General features: G+C 36.6%; 1 protein-coding gene across 1 annotated transcript in view; it reads left to right on the top strand.

Moving 5' to 3' along the window:
- The first annotated feature begins 2,546 nt into the window (after positions 1-2,546).
- The window catches only part of spred1 (sprouty related EVH1 domain containing 1), an 87,853-nt gene continuing 68,169 nt past the window's right edge, over positions 2,547-22,230 (top strand). The window contains exon 1 of the mRNA XM_039741116.1: positions 2,547-3,674. Coding sequence (XP_039597050.1) covers positions 3,643-3,674 — 32 coding nt within the window. The 5' untranslated portion in view covers positions 2,547-3,642. The remainder of the gene's footprint in view (positions 3,675-22,230) is intronic.

Below are 22,230 nucleotides of genomic sequence, written 5' to 3'. Positions count from 1 at the left end.
CGCGCTGGCCAAGCCTTGGATATTCTCGATTCCTTTAAATCCAGCCCACACAAAAAGCTCAAAAACAGCGCTAGATTGAATGAGTCTTTACTTAACTATCCAGCCATATAGTTGCGAGCGGATGTTTATGTGTGCCTATCAATACATTTATACGGTAGGAGATGGAGATCTAAGCAAATATGCACACACATTTGATAAAAAAAAATAACCAAATAGATGAGCCTAGACCTTTTTTCACCTTGGTATTTTGTTGAATAAACAATGCGGGTGTCAGATTCTCTAAGGAGGAGTTTCATATATCCTAAGGTGGTAAGACTTCTCAATCAGGACATGGCCCGCAACAGCTTTCGAGCATTACCTACACCTACACACTAGCTGGTCTCGTGTAATCACACTCCTGACTCATATTTTTTTAATTGATTTATATATAGATATACTAGTAGCAGCAACCGTCTTTGCCCAGGTAAGTAATTTTAAAGCAGAACAATACAACTTTTACAAATGGATTTTCTTAACGTTTATCCACTCAGAGAGAAATTAAAATAATTTAAATTTATTTCAGGGCTCAAAAACCAGGAAATGGCACTGTCCTTAAAATTTCCTGTAGTAAAAATGACAACCCCTCAATGACAGGGCTCAAAATCAAAGGTTGTATGGTTCTTCATTACTAAACAAAGAATCGTTGCTTTCTGCTAAGGGTTATTTGTGTATAAAGCTGGTTCTTTCTGCTTTGAAAAACTGTATAATATTTAGAAGAAATTACATATTTTAATATATGGTAGGCAACCTAGCAGGACACAAACAGATAAAGAAAACCTGGACTTAGCCTGTGTTACTGTAGATAGAGCCATTTTAAAATGATGACCATTGGGTATTTCACAAATCTTTTACCATCTATTCATGGTTATTTACTATATTGAGCCTAAATCTAAATAAATAAAGGGTTCTTTTTGGACCCCTAATGCGGATGGGTGTTTTGGGAACCAAAAATGGTTCCCCAATGACATCACTCTGAAAAAACACTGGCACTTTTATTTTTAAGAGACTACTAGAAAAAGAGTTTTAAAAATAAAAGATATAAAGTGCCAGACAGAAACCAATAACCAAGTTCTATGGCATACTGCAAAATCCAACATTCTTCCTCAGTGCTCAACCTTATGGTCCTGTTTTCTTAAACACTAGGTTATGTCTCTGGCACCTTTATTTTTAACTGTGCACCCCCAAAGATGCCTCATGACTCAACATTCATGGATCCCAAAGTAGTCTAGTGTCTCTTTCTGGGATATGTGTCCAAAATGTTGTTGAGACTGGACCAAAGGTGTAGAAAAGAATAAAGCACAAACACACACACACACACACTGAGCTTTATTTATCTGATTATTTAATGAACACCTTCGTCTTGAACAATGGTTGTATGTATATTGTATCATGATATAATAACTGCACATTGTGCATGTATGACTGTGTATGTGATAATGAAATTTGCACAAAAAGTACACATGGAAATTGGCTAGTGCGCAGCTCTTAATCTGTAGGCATTCACACATAAATCATCATAACCATTTACATCAGTCTAGGGTCATGCCTTCTCCAAGACCAATACCAAATCCAGATGGATGCTCACACGCACTTATACTGTGCCAGGCTTTGGTAACCAAACACATAATTCTTTGGTGTGTGGGAGGAAAATCAGAGAAGAGGTAGACAATCCCACAGGCACACTGGGAGAACATATAAAAAAATCATACAAGTAGTATACTGAGGACTTCAGAGAGGTGGGGCTGCACTACATACACTCTGTCACCGTGCTGCCTCGAAAAGAAGCAGTGCTGATGTTGTCACACGCACTGAAAGAAGATTTGAGTGATCAGACAGACCGTTTTCAAGCTGCGTCCCGATTATTAACTGAAATATAAGAGAACATCCGATTGTAAACGGGTTTACCAGTTAATTAAAATATACTGTGACCCATGAATAGTTCCTCCTTCCTTTATCGAGGCGCAAGAAACTGTCATCCCCTCCCCGTTATTCGATTTAATCAATAATTGCGAGCTCAAAACTACGAGTGGGACATGGCCGTTACATCGCTTAGTTAATATGAAAATCTCCACCAAATGAAGATTCACATGTGTTCCATGGAAACGGATGAAGATGTTCTATGTGAACCATTTGTAGACTAGAGAAATGCAGACATTTGACGAAAATTAGCCTTAAACAAACTTAAACGAACTATTTTCCCCTGCGGCATGGGCTGAAAACTAACACAGGGGCGTCATATTTACTGCATGCAAATAAACACATTCTCCTTTAAACTACTGTGAACATGAATGTCATTCAAAAAAAAAAAAAAAACGAATAAAAGTAAACATTGCATTAATGAAATAAGGGTCGTTTCCCTCTCGACGGTCCATTTCAATCTAGCCATTCTAAATGTGGCTCCGCTTCTCTAGGCACGCAGTGTGACCAGACAAGTTTTGGTTTGCCTGGGGCACGCGCTCGTGCCCGCGCTCGTACCCTCTTCTCTCTCTCGCTCGCTCGCGCACTCACTTACATACACACACAAACGGCCGCGTCCCATTTCCTACGTATCACTGAGCGCCTGGTAGCGTGCGCTGAGACGCCACTTCTTTTGGGAAGTACGCGGACTATTTGCAGACAACTTCGGAACAAAATCTCTGTGGACACCCGCTCTCTGGAATGGGCCTTTGGAGGCTTTTAAAAGACTACCATTATTGAAATGCACGTTAGATAGGAACGTGCTCCTGGGAAGTGCAGTCGTCGATTTGTTAAAATATGTGTGTATATATATATATATTTATAAACACAAAACTGCGATGCATTGGAGTGTTTAGATGAAGGGACGCGGAGGGATCCGGACCCCAGCACTGAGGTCACGCTTCCGCCCAGTTTCTCTATCTCTCTCTCTTACTGTGTTCACTGTCGAGTGTAAAATGGAGAGTAAAAACGGTACTTACGTCGCCACTTTTTGCTGAGAGTAGACGCCACGCAAAAGAAGAAAACAACTTTTACATGTTAAAAAAAAGAAACAAACTCCGATATCTGAATAATTCCCCACACCCACGAAGCGACCACCGCTAGCTAGCTAGCTACCTCCTAGACACACACACACACCACGCACACGCAAAAATACACTTCGAGCTGCGGACAGAGGTTGCCGTGGGAACTGCTGCGATTCGAAGTGCTACAAATTTCTGCGAGTATTTTTTTAAAATATTATTTTTGCTATTGTCTTTTTTCCCTTTTATTTCCTCAAAACGCCGGCCGGATTGTACAAGAAGCTGCTTCTAAAAGGCGACGTTGAGGATGGTCACTCGGCAGTGCGGGGGAAGAAAGACGGATCTCTGGATTGTATTTCGTGCTTGTGCATTGGTTTAGGTTCTCCTGTCTTTTTTTCCTTCGGGGCGTACAAAAAATAAAAAAAGAAGAGAGAAAGAACAAAAATCCAGCAGCAGCAAATACAATTTGCTGGCGACGAGATGGTTTTCTTTTCGCCGATCCTTTTTTTCAAGTAAAACTGATTGTTGTGTCGTGGGTAGAAAAATGTTGATCTCTGGGGTGAATTTCCCGGCTGTGGCTGCATCGTCGGTGCTACTCCAAGGACTCGGATCCCGGTGAGAAAAGATGAGCGAAGAGTCGGCAAATCCTACCAACGAGTAAGTGCATTCTCTTACACTGTTGCATCTGTATGCCCCGTGCTTTGTTCGTAATATTTTAATCTTTGACATTTGGTGCTTAGGAAGTTACGACGTTTTGTGATGCGCAAGTTGTCTGTTTAAATCGAAGACGGGTTCAGATAACTGCTGTTGTGTGTTTTACGTAACCATCGGCATTGGAATTCTTATGTTGCAATGATTATTGGCTGCATACTTTATTGGCCAAACTGTATGATCATCAGGATGTAATCTGAAGTGGTCTCCAGTGTGTGCTTTGCGGTGTCCGCTTTCTCAATCGGGATGAATGCTTGTGATGAAGCGAAGTGATGGGTGTTGCAGAACAGATAACTATTCAGAAGTATTTTTATGGAGGGTCGAGTATGGAGTATACACGTCCAAAACTCTAACATGATATCAGTGCGCTTTATCTAACACGAGGAATTGCCCATTTCGGTTAAACAGAGCCACGTTAACAAAAGGCATCTCGATTCATTCTGTTAACCGTTGGGCCAATGTGAAAGCGCTCGACTGCTGCAATGTCATGTAACTCGGAGGCGCTAGGGACGCCATGTTTTTTCTCAATCACCCTCATTTGCATACCCTGGTCTCCATTCATAAAAAAGAACACCAAGAAGAAACTGCATATTTTCACATACACAGTTCAATCACCGATGGAAATGTTATTGCGGTGTGTATTAAAATCCACAACTGGCACGTCCCGATGTGCGGATAAGGACTGGAGAAAGAAGGGGGGACGGGGCTGCGGGCCGCGCGTGCTTGTTGACAGAGTCGGTGAGAAATATCAGCTCGGGGAGGTGCGGCGGTCACGTGACCGCCTCCATTCATAAAGTACCTGGCTGCCCATTCACACCAGGCTCTTCAGTGCCGAGCGTCGCGCTGGCGACCGCACGCAGATTGCATCTGCATTTAGAGACCGGCGATTGCATTTCTTTTTGTTGTTATTGTTTTTACTGTGCAGGTTTTTAAAATTGTGCGACGGCCAGTCTTTGTCAAACGAATGTATTACTTGCGAACCCCATGCTGTATTTGCTTTTATGAATCCCCCCTCGCTCATTTATTTATGTATGTATTTATTCACGCGTATGCTTGTTAAGATTATGATGTAGTTTCATAATGGCATTCACTATTAGTACCCCGCATTGTAGGGCCGGGAGCATCATCGCGGTGACGCTTAGTTCAGCATATAGAGGGGTATCTTATGGAAGTGTACAGTCAGGCAGTGGTACTGGTTCTTTAAGCCTGTCGGCGATCTTGCATAGTGAAATGTCCTTCAGCTTTGTATCAAGCACAGATAAAACCCGCACCTAGCTCAGTATCTTACATTGGAGAAAGATAAGGCCTCTCTTTGATGCTGGATAATCAGGAGTGGATGCCATTTTGATTCATTTCAGTATAAGAACATAAGAAATTTGACAAAGGAGAGGAGACCATCAAGCTCGTTTTGGTTAACAGCTAAGCTGTCCCAATAGCTCATCCAGATGAAGTATGTCTTAAAGGTTGTCAAGGTTTCTGCTTTAACTACATTGTTCTTGGTAGTTTATTCCAGATTTCCACTTTATGTAAAGAAGTGCTTCCTGGCTTCGGTCCGAAATACACTACTCATAAATTTCCACTGGTGTCTGCAAGTATGTGATTCATCCTTAAGATGGAAGAATTCTGCTGGATCTACAATATCAATGCCTTTGAGAATTTTCAAGATCTGGATTAGGTCACCACACAGTCTCCTCTGCTCAAGATTAAACTGATTTAATTCTGTGAATCTGTCAGAGTATGAAGTTCTTAAAGGAATACTCCACCCTAAAACGATTATTATTTTTTACTTGCCCATGCAGTTTGTAGTGGTGGCCAAGAAAAAGTTTTTAACTTGTGTTATTGTGAAGCAGGGACATAACAAAGATTCAATTTGATTGTGACCCAGCAGTGATCAACTCTGGACAACAGCAAACAATGTGAACATTTTGTGCTAAAAGACTATTAATATTTCCATAGAAAAGAGAGTAAATCATAATGAGGAGAAGCACATTCACATAATATTGTGCTTTTTGCATCAGTTCACTTTTCCCCCCTCATTCATTGGTGTCTGGAAGTGCATTAATAGTATTTTAGCAAAAAATGCACACATTTTATATGTTCTAAGCATAAGCATGGATAACGGACATGTGGATTAGTTAATATGAATTACGTGAGCATTCTTTTTCTTTTCTCCATGGATGTTTTTCACATTGCTTGCTGTTGTCCAATGTTGGTCACTTCAAATTGAATCTTCATGGTGTTCTTTCTGTTTGAAAACATTTGATAAAATTTTTTTCTTGTTAGCGACATAAACTGCATGAAGTATGTGGCATATAAAAAAATACATATATATATATATATATATAATTTTTTTTTTTGGTGAAGTATTCTTTTGTCCAGGGACTACACCTGGTTGCTGTCCTCTACACGTCTTCAAGGGCCGCAGTGTTGTTCTTGTAACACAGTGACCACCTCTGCACACAATACTCTAAACGTGGCCTGACCTAATACATTACAGTAATCCCTCCTCGATCACGGGGGTTGCGTTCCAGAACCCCCTGCGATAGTTGAAAATCCACGAAGTAGAAACCATATGTTTGTATTGTTATTTTTATATATTTTAAGCCCTTATAAACTCTCCCACACTGTTTATAAATGTTCCCCGCACAATTATACAGCATAAACCCTTTGTATTCTCTTAGCTATTAGGTAGGATTCATTGAAATTATGTATGTAAACACACTGTTTATATACCGTAAAACCTAAATATTATTTTAAAGATATCGAGTGTCTCCGATATCACATATGTTACAGCCATTACGATAGTCAGGCCACCAGCAATAAATACGTACAATGCAAGAAAAATTGTATACAGTAAATGTGTGTATAGTGACACTAAACATACGTACATGTACGAAGTACTGTAAGTAAAAAATTAATTATGGTTACTCACCAACAATGACACGATGACTTGTCCGATAACGATGAGTTTAGTTTTACTGCACAACAAAGGAGAGCGTTACAGCTCTTCTTAAGGAGCCTCTTCAAGCAATTGTGTAGCACCGCCATTGTTCTTCTTCTGGCAGTCTTCAATCCAAATCCCTAAAGCAGATTCCATCCAGACTACTGCCTTATTACATCCACTTACAACTCGTTTTGCACCCTGGTTAAAAGGACACTGCGGCCGTAGAACTTATATTCCTTTCCTACCTTTTAAATAAAAAGAATCGTAGCCTCATTGATACCGTAATGGCGTCCTACAGCGGTGTAGCTTTTCCCTTCCTTCAACATATCCAAAACTTTTACCTTTTCTGCAATCGTTAACATCTTCTATTGGCGCTTGGGCACGGCCCCTGAAGCAGTAGCAGATCGTTTTGGAGCCATAATGAAGGGCTTGACTATGCACAAAGATGAACACAAAAGAGCACAAAAGTTAACTCTTTACACAGCAAAACACGTTGATGCTGAATGAGTAAGACGAGACTTCCTGGTTAACGCCGCAGAATCGAATTCAGCGCTCCGTCGCTGAGCCATTCAACACACAGGAACTTAACTGCGCGCTCTGATTGGTTAGCTTCTCAGCCATCCGCCAATAGCGTCCCTTGTATGAAATCAACTGGGCAAACCAACTGAGGAAGCATGTACAGGAAGTAAAAAGATCCATTGTCCACAGAACCCGCAAAGCAGCAAAAAATCCGCGTTATATATTTAGATATGCTTACATATAAAATCCGCGATAGAGTGAAGCCGCAAATGTCGAAGTGCAATATAGCGAGGGATTACTGTATTCTAAGCATTGTGTCCCTCAAGTTATATAAAGCATGTTTTATGATATATTTTTATTTGCCTTTTTAGTTGCTTCTGCACATTGCTTAGACAGTAAAAACATAATGTCAACATAAACTCCTAACTCTTTTTAAGATTTTCCGTTCTTTAGGGTGGGGTCTCCCATCTTTTATGTATTATTGATGTGCTCATTTTGCCCTTGTGTAGTACTTGGTACTTTTCAATGTTAAACTACATTTTCCAAGTGTTTGTTCAGTTCACCTGGTGGTCTTGAGTTGTTTTTGCTGTCTCTTTAGAGTCTGCCGTTCCTCCAGTTTTAGTGTCATCTGCAAATTTCACAAGTTTACTAACAATACTGGAATCTGTAAAAGTAATGGTAGACCCCCAAGGGATTCGACTGATGACCCCACTCCATGTGGAGCATTCTCCACTTATCTGTAGTCTTTTGTCTCATGTCGATTAACCAATTTGAGACCCGATTTTGATGATTACCTCTGTTGCCTACAGCTTCTAGTTTCAGAATTAATCTTCCGCAGGAGACTGTATCAAAGGCTACGATGAGCATGATGAGACCACAGACAGACCTTTATGTTAAATGTGTGGTACATCTGTTTTATATAGAACCATAAAAACATGTGCCAGCTGCTTTGCACAGCAAGTAGTAGTAAAGCATCAAACTAACAAACTTGTCTCTCTCATGAACATTAAAACTCATGTATAAGTGCAATTAAAAATTTAGCATACACAAATGTTGAAACAACCTGCTTTGAATAACAGAGAACCATGAACACTAGAACCAGAGAGCCAAGTTGTTCATTTAATTTTCTGAGCAAGAGACTATTTAAGCAGATTTGATCACAGTGCATAAGCAATTCCTGAATGGGACACCAATACATCACGGGGGTACACATGAATACACTCAAATTGTGAAAAATCAAAAGCCCCAATTATCCTACCTTTACTTTAGTACCCTTATAAAAATTCTCCTGGAGACAGAGGGAATGTGCAATTTGCACTCCTTTCATAACTAATACCCACATTCCCAGCAGCAGAGCTAACCACTGCACCTCAATGTCACCCCAACAAGACGCCTTCAAGATAGTGTGAATTAGGAGCTGTGTACTTTTACGTAAACTGATCCTTTAATATACTGTATACAAATTGTGGCATATATGACAAAAGTACTACATTAAAAATGTAGACAGTCATGTTTTTATACTAAATAAGCATAGTAAAACCATTTTTTTTATAAATACTTGTCATTTCATATAAGTACCTAAAGACTGTAGTCTAATTTGTATAGTAATATTTATAAATAATTGTTAGTTTTCTTTTTAAGTCAGAGTTAAAAAAATAAGAACTTTGCAGAGAGAGTGCCCCAAGTATAAATTCTAAGACCCCACTGCTCAGCACCCAGTATGCTAAGATGCAAATCAACTTGGATTTTGCATCGCAGCTGAATTGAAATAGTTGTCTTAAGCTCTTGACAAGAAGTTTTAACTCCATTTCTGTATCAAAGTAGATTCCCTGCTTTGTAGTGATGTATATCATGCCTTTCCCTGCATTGTAGTGATGTATATCATGCCTTTGTTTTTACCATCACAATGAAAACGTGCAATATACTGTATATTAAAGTGGCATACTTTACCAATACTAACAGAGTAATAATTTAGTGTATTTCACCCATGCAATATCGAGTTCACCCCCAAATTAGTTTCTTGCATGGTGTTTCAACCTATTAATAAAAGCAAGACAGGAGAGTACAAAGCAACTAACAGACTAGCAAAAAATTCTTTTTAAATTGTATGTCTTTGTGGTGGGTCAATAGAACATGCTGGTTAAGTGGTATACATCCTCAAAACAGAATTAAGGTGCATTTCACCATCTGCAGTCAGCCCTAACTAGTAGTAGGGCTTCTCTTTGTCATGATAAGCTACTGACTTTTTGGTTTGATTGGCAAGGATGAGTTTCATGGAAGCGATCACACATGTCCCTACTACCGTATGTTCTCTTGTTGTTGTTATTGCCACCGAGTGTTTGACACCATCAATTTTCTCTACCTAAACTTGGTTTAGACTTTGTAACATTAAAGAAGAAAATCAAATGCAATAGACAGTGTTTTAGTGCTAAACTTCACGTTTCTTTTTCAGTTTTATGGATATAAAATTGTCAGAATAATGAAGAGAGGGTGGACCAGTGCAGAGAGTACAGGGCGTCAGTAGTTTCAGCTTGGTTTCGCATAAATACACTGTCAAATTTATAGCCTGTAAATTCAGCATAAATATTTAAGTCAAAAGGACAGATATGTGTTACTGAGCTTAGAAATCAAAATATTTATATATATGTATTAAGTCAGTCCTTCCTAGGGTTCAAAATGAAATAAACCATTAGAGCCAGACATATTCTTAGTATTGTCTACAGCTAACGTCTTCAAATGAATATATATTATATTCAGTGGTAAATTTGCTCTATAATTCTTCAATTTAAATTTCTTAATTTTTAGTAGCTTAAGAAGAAATGTCATTTGTTCCCTTTTTTTTTATTTTAAATTCTACATTCCTACCTTTGCTTTATGATTAATATACTATACATCCAATTAATGCTGCATTGGCAAGCAGCACTTATTAACCTTTTTAGTAGCCTTTTTTTTGCTTTGAAGGTTTCTTTGTTGAAATTCAAATTAAATTCTGACATCAAACAATCATTCCACCATCTGAAGCGATGTCCTATAACCACCCCAAAGTACTTAACACAACTTGCATTTGGTCTTGCAATTGAGACCTTTAGAAACGGGCAAGTTCACTTCATCTTCTGTGTGGTTTCTGTTTGCATAGTGTTCTCTTTAGGTACCATATGTTATATCTGAAAAGGAGCAATTCATAAATGAAGATAAGGTTTTTTAGGTTTTCTCCTAATGCCCATTATAGGATGACTTTCACCTGGTTTTGAACCTGGCTATGACCAGATACGTATTTGAGATAACTGAATGAGTTACTTAGCAAGGAATCATTTCAGTAAAGAACAATTCTAGAATTTGAGAGTGAAGATGTGGGCTTTTAGCCCTGACTTAAGTCTTAGATTGATAAAACCACTAAAGCAGACCTGAGGTTGATGTAGAGTGTAGCAACCACTAAACTAAATGAACATTTAAACAATAATATGGCTTTGGGACCACAAGACAACAAATAACAGAAAGTTGTGGTTGTTTCATTAGTAGAAATGAGGTAAGCAATGTACAAAGCCGTTCTTGTGTGATGGTGTTCACAGTTTTGTAAGTTGATTAAAAAAAAAATTCCTGGGATGATTTTGTTTCTGGAAAGAAGGTGATACGAGCCAAATGAGATGTAATTTAGTGGAATCATTGTCAGTGACTACATTTTGAATATACTATAGTCTAACTTGTGAAGGAGAACATGTCAGAATCATAGTAATCTGGGCAAGAGTGATAAAGGCATGACAAAGGACTTGTGCATCACACTGAGAAAGAAAGACAAGTATTACAACATTTTTGACCAGCAGAGCTGTGACTACAAAATTAAGGTTACTTTGGAGTCAAGCGAAAAACCATTTTCGACAGTTTGTCTGTATGATTAAATGGGGTCTACTATTCAGTTGGAGAGTCGTCATGCACTGATGTAGAAAGTATCATCTTTGACAGTCACATGCTTAGAATTGGTGGGTCACACAAAGAAATGATTTGTAATCCCTGAGATGGCAGAATGTGAATCAAGAACTGGGGGATGGCAATTAATCAGGCTGTTCTGCTTCCAATACAAAGTAATATTTGCTGTTATACAGCTAGCATTGACACAAAAGATTTTCCCCCACAAAGTGATATTTTAGAACATCATAAAAAGTAGTTTAATTGTAAGTGATGATTGTTATTATTTTACATGTATGGTAATCCTTTCAGCATAAAGGAAAGCTATAACTTTACTGTGAATGTATGCTATTTGTTTAAGATTAACATAAAACACATAAATGTCTTTTAGTCAGTTTTGCAGATTTTAACTTCTTTTTGTGACTTATCCTGCTAAACATTCATTTAAGCATTTTCCAAACATACTTTTCCCAGTACTGGAAAATGGGGAGCCAGGTTATATTCTAGGAGCATCAGGCACGACAGTAGTGAAGTAACCATAACCATGATGTCCATCTATTACAGAGCCAGTTTGATGTTCTTAATAAACTTGTAAGGGGTGTCCTCACAAACACCAAGAGAATGCCTAAACTCCACACAGAAGGCAATTCAAACAGGGTTCAAGCTTAGTGAATGACAATGCTGAGAGATTGCCTCCATGCTGTCCTTGCTTGACATATTCCTGTTTATATTTCAGTCTATTGACCATATGGGACCTCTTGATTTACAAATCTAGAATATAAAAGTTTAGTCCAAGCACACTACTTTTTTGCGATCTGCTTGTTCATCGTACTATGCGAGTTATTCTAACTGATTTTCTGTTATTACAGAAGCATATTAGGGATTAGGAAGAAACAAGATTAAACAAGTTGCAATTTTGACTTTAATCTCAATTTTCACTTTAATCTCGTAGTTTGTCATGATTAAGGATGAAAGTTCAACTTTAAACTCATAGTTTGTCATTAAAGTAGAACATTGTAAACTTCATCTTAAAATCAATGTTTCATTTACTAGAGTTTCTTAAACCTCATCGTAATTAAAGTAGCATGTTAAATGCTTCATTTTCGAAGTGTTCCCCGACCCAGTCGTTAATCGCTACGTGCTTCTTAAACGACTTCATCTTGCACCGAGAACAGCTGCAGGCAGCGATCATCTCACAGAATACATTAACTTTGTGACATTATAGCTCTCTGAACATTTAGAATCCTAAGATTTATACTTGATATCATTTTAATGATGAAATGCATTACAGCTTGCACATTACATTTTACAGATAAATTGTTAACTTCATTGACATAACGTATACTATTAATAATTGAACGTTTGCGGGCACTGCTGAAGCGGTGCTGCCTTGCAGTAAGGGGGTTACGTCCCCGGGTGTTCCCTGCCTAGAGTTTGCATGGTTTCCTGGTGTGCTTTGGTTTCCTATCCAAAGACATGCAGGTTCGGGGATTTGGTGATGCTAAATTGATGCTAGTGTATGTGTTTGCTCATATTCACTTTGCAATGAGCTAGAGCCTCATCCAGAGCTTGTTCCTGCCTCGTGCCCAATGCTTGCCGAGAATTAATGACTGTGTCGGGAAACCCACAGAATATGAAGCTTTCAACATGCTACTTTAGTTACAATGGGGTTTGAGAAACTAATAAATTAAACTTTTTCTTAAAATGGATGTTTACGATGTTCTACTTTATCAACAAAATAAATCACTAGATTAAAGTCAAAATCACGAAATCAAATATGAGATTAAAGGAAACGTTTTGACTTTAATCTTGAAATAGATGGTTTTTTTTCTTCACTCTGTCCCTATTTTTATTTATTTATTTTCTCTGTGGCCCTAATATGCTTCTGTAAGTTGCTGAACTTACCAGTACTGCTCACTTTCAATGAGTACAGGACCAGTACAGTGTCTTCTGTATGATATCTAAGCTGCATTAATTACAATTGTAGTCAAAATTATGTTAGTAACCTTTTGCACATGTAATTCCGGCCACTGTGACCTCATTTAATTATCTTATCTCTGAAATCTAGTATACACCAGACGTTTAAATCATTTTAGGTTCATTAAGTTCTCTTGCTTGTTTATATTCTGAATTCTAACTTCCTTTTTTTTGTTTTTCTTTTCTCAAAAAATTGCCAATTAACAGTGAGGTATAAATAGCAAGGTAGTGGGTCTCTAACCAGCCAACATGCTATAATTGATATGTGTGCACATTTTGTTTAGAGCTATATAAAATAAATATTTATTTATATATTTAAAAATATATATTTATAAATATATAAATTCCCATCAAGAAATGATGGCCAATACAGAATACATTAAAAAGTAAATTTGATGAGTTTTTAATTCAAACTTGTTTGATGTTGACCGACATGGGTGACTTTATGGTTTAATAAGGTGTTCCTTTGACCTTAATATTACAGGTTTTTAAACTTTCCTGTTCTAATCTTAATGAAAGTTCTTACATTTTCACACAACAGCAACTCTGCACCTCTGAAGTGTGAAATACAAGGTAACACACAAACATAACGAAACAAATTATATGCTGTATGTTGATTTAGAAGGAAATAGCAGAAAGGAAAAAGAAGTGTCTGCTCCAAAAAGTGTTTTTGGCTCCTTTGTCAGAAAAGTAAAGCTTGCACTGATAGGACCTTTTGACATGGCTGAATGAGATGAAATGGGTATAGCACATTAACAGAAAAAAGGGTCCACTTTTTAAGAAACTGAACATTTGAGTTCGTCAACATACAAAATGCAGACAAGCATAAGCTAGTTAAGAAAAGATGTTGTGACTGGATTGTTTGATATTTTCCCTCTTGCTTGTAATTGTGAATAAAAATGTTTTAAAGCGTCCGTTCTAACTTGTGTTTGCTGCATGTGATTTGATGACGCTTACTATCAAGATTAAAACTGAGCCACTTCAGTTTGAGGGAGACGGAGAGAAGCCCTTCAGCTTACACTGGGTTTGCAGTGTGTCTCCTTCCAGTCCTTTGTGAATCTCGTGGGAAGTGTAGTCAGTGAGCATCATTACTAGGCTCAGCAAGTCAGCTTCGGGATAGATCTGCGGATAACATCCTGTAGGTCTTCATATCCATTGGGCACGCATTCTCTTTGCTTATACCAGAGTCGTAATTCTAGCCTGTATAAAGATTTAACATGTTCCAGAAAATGGTTTTCCCTAGGTTTTTTTTAATAATTGAAAAGTACTTGTTAATTTAATATAATTGAAATTGGGTCATGTGGCACATACAGCCTAATTTATACTTAACTTCAGACACAGATCTACAGTATATATTACCTTGTTTATTACAGCATCATAAATGTATGACAAGATGTGCCTGGTTCAAATTTTGGTTGGGACGCTTCTGATGTGGATTTTTCATGTTTTTATATGTCCTTACGTGTATTTATTCCAAATACTCCAACAAAGGCTACATTCATGCCTAGCAATTCATGGTTAAACCCTAGTGGGTGGCCCAGAATATGCATTAAATATGAAAGGCATAATAAATCATTGCATACAGGACTATAAAGATTTCAATTTATGCGTTCAACTTTAAATAATTTCTCATTTTTGTTAACAACACGGTAATTCTGCATACTGTGATTTGAAGAAGATAAATAATTACAGTGTATACAGGCAGCTTTTGCTTCAAAAAACCAACCAGTTAAAAATAAATAAATAAAACAAAACCTCCTAAGTCTGCATGCGTTCCTCCCTTCCTTTAGGCTTTGCATGAAGTTTACATTTAGACTTCATTTGCAAATCATTAGTGACTTTTTAGAAAATGTTATTATTTTCCTTTGTCAGGAAAGAATTCATGCAGCTTTACAGCATTGTATAATACACTAAAAATTATACCTACAATTTTAAAATTTGAGCCTTGCAGTTAGGGCGTAGATTTGTGTATAAAAAACAAAACAAAACAAAAAAAAAATACAGAATAATTACCTAAAAATAATGAAATGACAATTTTATATTTCCACCAGTTTTATAAATATTAAAAACAATGCTATAAAATATTCTTCAGTCTTAGATTAAATAATCTATTATTTTTCCTAACTTTGTTAACAAATACATGGTTGAGGGAATCTAAAGCTTATATTGGCAGTACCTGATACAAGGCAGAAAATCCCCCTAGACTGATGTTGTGCCCACTCACTTACTTCAAATTAGCCTTGTTGGTTAATCTTACAATGTTCTTTAGATGTAAGAGGAGAATGAAGCATAAGGTGCATATATAAGCTATTTTGAATTGACGTAGGGTACCTGGAGCGATGTGACAGTGTTGCTTCAGGTACCCAATTACAAATGAACTGGCACGTGAATCAAATTTAGGAATGTGGAAAATGAATACTTCTTTTTAAATGATAAAATCATACAGAAGGCATATTTGGCATTTCACATTCATTAAAATGGATTTTTTGTTAACATTTTTTATCCTAAATCCTTAAGCACTTCTTTGCCCCTTATTAGTCTGACTCTGAAAATTGTTTAAAATAATGTAAGAAATAACATTGTATCAGATCTTGGAAGGTAATATGATTATTATTTGCCTGACAGTTTAACATCACTCATATACAAATTCTTATTGATCCCATATGTACCTCCAGGCTTCAAGTGTTACAATGCTTATGCTGAATGCAAAATGCACTTTCCAAAATAAGATCTGACACCATTTAATGTGTTAATACGTTAAGTGCTTGAAACTTTAAATAGCTTTTTTAAATATGGCTTAAAGTTGTGTGAATATTTCTCCAGCTTTTTTAAACTAATTTTGAAGGATATCTAATTTTGCATTGGCATTTGAATAGTAGCAGTTGCATTAAGAGTTATTTTACAGATTTATCCTTACAAGCTTAATGACCATCCTTTAACAGCAAAATTTTGTAGCATGCCATTTATTTAATTATTTATTAATTAATTCCTAAGAGTGAGAAGTGCAGTTACCACCCACATCTTGCCATGAGTCAATGTAAAGAGCACAAATAATTGAGGCCATGTAGGCTGCACATATTGTATGAATAGCTTCTAAAACTGTGAAATAAGATGGAAGTGTTTATTAAATTGCATAAAACCAAAAATCGATATTAGGTAAATTGTACTATATAACTGACGCCGGCTGCTTGGTTTTAAAAGTTCCAAGCTGAATTCTTTAATTTATACTGTTCTTTGTCACTATGTTGTCGTCATTGTTAAATCCTTTTCTCTTTTATACTTCAATAACTATTGCATTGTATTCAGCCTTGTGATGGTACCCACTCTTAAACATCTGATGGACTTTGTTTATGTCAGCCACTGCTACGTTTTTTGTCAATTACCAGTTATTTTATTTTTTAAATCAAGTTAAATTTTGTATTCAGTTGTATATTGTTTGCTCTGTAAAGCATTTGGGATCGTGCATGCTGTTAATGATCCTGTGTAAAATGACTCACGATGATGCAAAGCTCTCTTGCGGATGCAGGATATGTTGCCCAATACAAGATTAAAAAAAAAAGATTTTTATGTTATCAAAGTTCTTCAATTCAGAACTAAAAATAACTCATCTGCTAGTATCTTTTAACACTGACAGAAATACTGTGGTGTAAATATTAGGCTGTGAAATTATCATTATGTTTAAATTTAGTTGTTTTTTGCATTCCTTATGTTCTTCTTACGCACTTAGATTATTACTGTTCACTTTTTTTAGCCGCTGATGCTAGCTTTAGCTGGAGGAGATAAGCAGCCTCTAGAATTATGAGTGACTGCAGTTTGAGTTGCTCAGGATGAGCCAACGTTTAGTCATCACTTAGCATCCCACATTGCCGTTGACAGATTCTGAATCATAGGTTTGGTTACTGTACTGAGATTCACAAGGTTTGCAATTTTATGAAACATTTCATTTGTTATAGTTGGAACATTTAGATACATTACAAAATAAGTTTAATTTCCATGTGAAAAATAAATACAGTGGTGGGCATACCAGTAGGTATTCAGATAAAATGTTTCAGGCATTTTGTACAAATCACTTTTTTAATTTTATTAGTCAAACTCTTCTGCTTAAATTATGCAGGGTTTTATATTGGCTACTGTACCAACAGACCCTTAATTTAACATGAGTGTCATATTCATTTTGTGGCAGTGAATTAAAAATTCCTGTTTTTGCTATATTCTTAAGCAATATGTTATTGATAGTGAAAAAACTAATTCATTTTGGATAATTTGTATTTATTTTTGGTCCCACTTTTCTTGTTTAATTGGTTATGCACTCAGTAGACTTTGCTCATCCTCATGCCCACGTTTTTGGTATGTGGGAGGCATGCGGGTATGAGATGAGCCGTGCACTTCAGAAGAAGCAGTACTAACCACTCTGCCAGCGCTATGTTAAATAGTGTTTAGACCAGTACCAGCAATCATTCAGTAAGGCACTATGCATATAGTTTTTTGTTTCTGTTCTTACCAATTTCATTGTGTCAGCCGGTGCAGCTAGTTTGTGCTGCTAGTAGCTAGGACAATTTGAAACTCATTAGTTACCATTCGGTCAACTATCAAGTTTTTTAAACTCCACTGTAGAAAAAAATTGAAGCCAAATGTGTAATTACAGCATAGCTTGGAGGGAGGGATTTCTGCCTGCATGGAAGTACTTGTTTGTTCATCAGCTCTATTGGATCTTTTTACATCCTTAGCTTGAGTTAAAGTTTTAACTGCTGACTCTCCGTTATGGGTTGCTATAGAGCTTGTAAACTGTAAGAGACATTGCTTAAGGGAGTTTGTAAGAATGTTAAAATGTATTGTGCAATTTACTTTTAACACCACCTCCATTAGAATGGCTATTCAACATTTGACATACTGCATGGATATATATTTTCAGTGCCTTCAGAAAGGATTCAGACCCCTTCACTTTTTACACATTTTGCTATGTTGCCAGCTTCCGTTAATATCCTTTAAATGTATTTATTTTTTTCATCAAACAACATTCAGTACCCCAGAATAACAAAATTAAAACAGGATTTTAAGACTTTTTACAAATTTTAGATAGCTAAATAAATAAATGTATTTATTAGTGACCAATTGGCCTCTCCCTTTAATTCATTGGTCAAGAATCCTTTGGTTCAAAAGCAGAGTGTTCTGGGAAAGTGCCTTTCCAATTTATATTGTACATTAAACTTTCCAGTAGTAAGTACTATTATTCTTTTAGCAAGAAATGCATGTATTTTAATATTTATAATAATAATATTTATAATATATTTAATGCACATTTTAAGTCTACAATTTGGGTTGGGATGTTGGACATGTGGATTATGCAGCATGAATTATATCAGATTTTGTTTTCACTGGATGTTTTTCACATTGTTGTTGTCCACTGTCAGTCGCGATTTGCTCGTATTCTATTAGAATCTTTTTTTTTTTTTTATGTCATATTCCCAAGAAAACATGAGATTAACAATTATTCTTGGCCACCACTACAATCTACATGTGCTAACATATAAGTAAAATAATTTTTGGGTTTAATATTCTTTTAACTATTAAGATTCCTCCAACTAGTAGTAAGTAATATTGTACATTGACAATTGTCACAGACATGACTTTATACTAACAGGATCTAAATTTGTGCTTTATACTACACCTCTGTTCAATGTAACTATATTTTTAGCTCAAAGTCTGTGTAGTGGACAGGGCAATAAAATACATAATTCATTATTATTTTACAGCTTAGAAATGACATTTAAACAAAATGTTTACCAATAATGTGCACATGTTATAAATTGTTTAACTAACTATAACAAGAAGCGTAAGCACGTAGTTTGTTACAATATAATTGGTTAGGCAGTGCAGCAAAATGACTATTAAGTATTGAATGTAATATAAATTTTTAAAATCCAGATAAGAAGAGAATTTTCTGCTTATATTGATTTTGCTAATCAAATAGCCATATCACATGCACTTCAGAAGAGGCCATCCACCTGAAGCTGTTTGGGCCTGGCCATTATTTAAATGGGAGACCATCTGGGAAAAGCTTTGGTTGCTGCTAGAAGATATGTTGCTGAGGACAGCATGGAGTGTTTACCCTGTGGTCTGAATGTGGATCCCAATTCTCTAGTCCAGTGATGGGGACTCCATGCTGTTAAAAAAAAAAAAAATGGTGAGATGTAAACCGAGGTCCTGACTCTCTGTGGTCATAAAAGATCCCTGGGCATCCTTTATAAAGAGTTGGTATATCCTGATGTCCAGGCTTAATTGCCCTCCATGGCCTAGTCATTCTAGTCCGGTACTCATCCCCTGTCTGTAATTAGCTATCTCTCTCAGCACTTCACCACCTAACAACTCATGTGTGGTGAGTGTATTGGTGCAAAAATGGCTGCCGGTGCATCATCCTGTGGTTGCTACACATTAGTGGTGGTTGAAGTAGCTCCCCACTCTCTATGAAAAGCGCTTCGAGTAGTGAGAAAAGCACTATATAAAATGTAAAGAATTACTATTGTTATGGGCAGCACAGACTAAATACCCAGTCCATGGTTTCACCTCAATGATGTAGTAGATAATCAACTGTAGTTTTACATAAAACTTGAAATGTTATCCAGCATGAATGGTTCAGTGTTAATGTATTTGAGAAGCCTGATGTTTGATATATTGCAGAAGAATTTGATGATTAATTTGGGACCAGTTTTTGTTGCATATTGGACATTTGATGAGGCCCCTTATTTAGAACAGACCAGTAGAACACTGATGTTTAGGGGTTTTGTTTGCTTCTTTTGTATGGACTTTTTCTGTTTTATGCAATGTAAAGAGTGTGCTGAATAATTTTGTGAAAAGGGACATAATGGGCAAGTACGTTGTCAATTGTTCTTTTCAGTATGTACTGGAAGTTCTTGAAAAATAATTGAGCGGCAAAAAATTACCAAAGTATGCAATGTGTGAGTGCTTAATCATGCAATTTAAAACCTATTATGTGCAGCTTATTTTTCAATTTTGCTTTTCCATTTGGAAATGGATGTCATCAATATATGACAATTCGAAATGATTCCTACTTTTGATACAACTCTTTTAAGGTTTGCCTTAGCCAGAGGTTTTCATCTAATAATTGATACTTGTTCTAATCTTACACAGTGAGTAGGGACTAGTGATTACAAAAGTTTAGACGCTTGAAATGACATGGACTGTTACCTTAATTTAAGTCTGATTCATTTCAAATTTAATGTTACATTTTCCCAAGTTGTTAACAATATTTGCTATGATTTATTTTGTACAGAAATACCCAGTTTGCTTCATACTGAAATGAAAAATCTGTGAAATGTCTGCTCCTTATAACGAAAGTCCTTCATGTGTATCATTTGTTCAACTTTTGTCTGTCAAATCATCTTTTTAGGTGGACTTGGTGGAGTATTACCAATTATTTTATTATTTTATTTTTTTTTGTAGTAGTTGACCTGTTGTTATATTTTTCAGATCTCTACTCTCAATTACATTATATTTTATTCTTCATAAATAACTCTTTGGTAATACAGCTGTTCATACTGGTAGTGAAAACAGCAATTCTTTATTCTACCAATCTGGCAAAAATGCAAAATCATCCATCCGCTGTGCTTAAAAATTCATAAAGACAGTTTGGGATACATTATAGAGCAAGGAAGCCAAAAACACTCTGAAAGAAGTGTAGGTGGAAAATGATAAATCTCTCTTGCAGTTCAGTATATGGCAAAGATTAACTCCTAGTCAACCAAAAACTGTGCTTAGTTCTGGCTTTCATGTCTGTATATACATCTTCATTTTCTGTTATATTTTTGTTTGCAGGTTTAATCTTGTTCAGTTTTTAAATTTATTTCTAATTCTTGATGATGATGTTGCAACTGGGACAGCAGCAGCATGTTTCTGTGCACAGTTTTCTTATATATTTTATTTCTGTTGCTTGCACATGTGAAGGGTAGAAGATCAATAACTGATCCACACGATCAGTGCACCCCTTCTGCTGTTGTAGGCTATCACAGTGTAAGGCTCCGTGACTTCCACATTTCTCCTGATAACGGGGGCAGTACGGTGGCGCAGTGGTAGTGCTGCTGCCTCGCAACAAGGAGTGTAAATTTTGCTTGTTTTCCACGTGTCCATGTGGGTTTCTTTTCCGTGCTTCAGTTTCTTTGCATACTCCAGAGACATGCACATTAGGTGGACTGGCAGTACTACATTGGCCCGTGTGTTTGTTTGTCTGTGTGTTCACTTTGCGATGGACTGCTGATCTGTTCAGGGATTGCCTCTGCCTTCTTCCCAAGGCTTCAGCTTTCTCATGACCCTGCTCATGGTAAAGCAAGTTTTGAAAATGAATGGATAGATGTTATTTTTCAATTGGTAGGGAGAAAACATCAGTGAATACATTTTCCAACCTACTTAATTAAGATAATTTAAGTTGGTCTATAATGATTAGTCTTCATAAATCTTAACATGGAAGCCCCCAAAAGCCTGTTGTTGTTGTTCCCTCTGTCATGCATGAAAATGAAAACCTGAATACCTAATGTTCCAAGTTAATTAACCACATCATAAGCCAATTGGGACAGCAGCAAACAAGGACTTGGGAGGATCTTGTGAATATGTGGAGGTGTCTTTCTTCTCTGCTGTGTTGCTGATTACTTTAGCTTATCAATTCTAAAGTCAATTTAAATCAGCTTTCAAGTGCTCCTGTTAACAAAGTGGAAGAATGCATGATTTTATTGTGATAGTGCTTTCATACTGTATGTTTCATATATGAGCTTATTCTTGGCTGAAACATTAAAATGCACAATGCAAATGTGGACAGAGCATTTGGCACAGAATCCTCCAAGTATACCTCTGGGCAGTAGTGCTAACATTTACACTGTGCCATCTGTAAGAACGAAAAAGGTAGTGCTCCTGCTTATGTCTGTGAAACACCATCTTTTCTGTTAGAATATATTTTGTTATGATGTTAATAGTGAAGTGCATTGCAGTGTTTTTTTTTTTTAACTCGAGCAGATGTTGTGCCACAAATAGAACTGCTACACAGATTCTGTTCTTGATTCTTGTCCTTAGTGAATCAATGGTATATTGTGATGAAAAGTTCAATTGCACCTGCAAAGTTGATATTTTTAATGAGAAAAGCTGATTTTTCAT

Source organism: Polypterus senegalus, chromosome 18 (genome assembly GCF_016835505.1).
Source record: "Polypterus senegalus isolate Bchr_013 chromosome 18, ASM1683550v1, whole genome shotgun sequence".
NCBI lineage: Eukaryota > Metazoa > Chordata > Cladistia > Polypteriformes > Polypteridae > Polypterus > Polypterus senegalus.
Note: the sequence above shows the minus strand (reverse complement) of the source record. Positions and strands in the feature narration are given on the sequence as shown.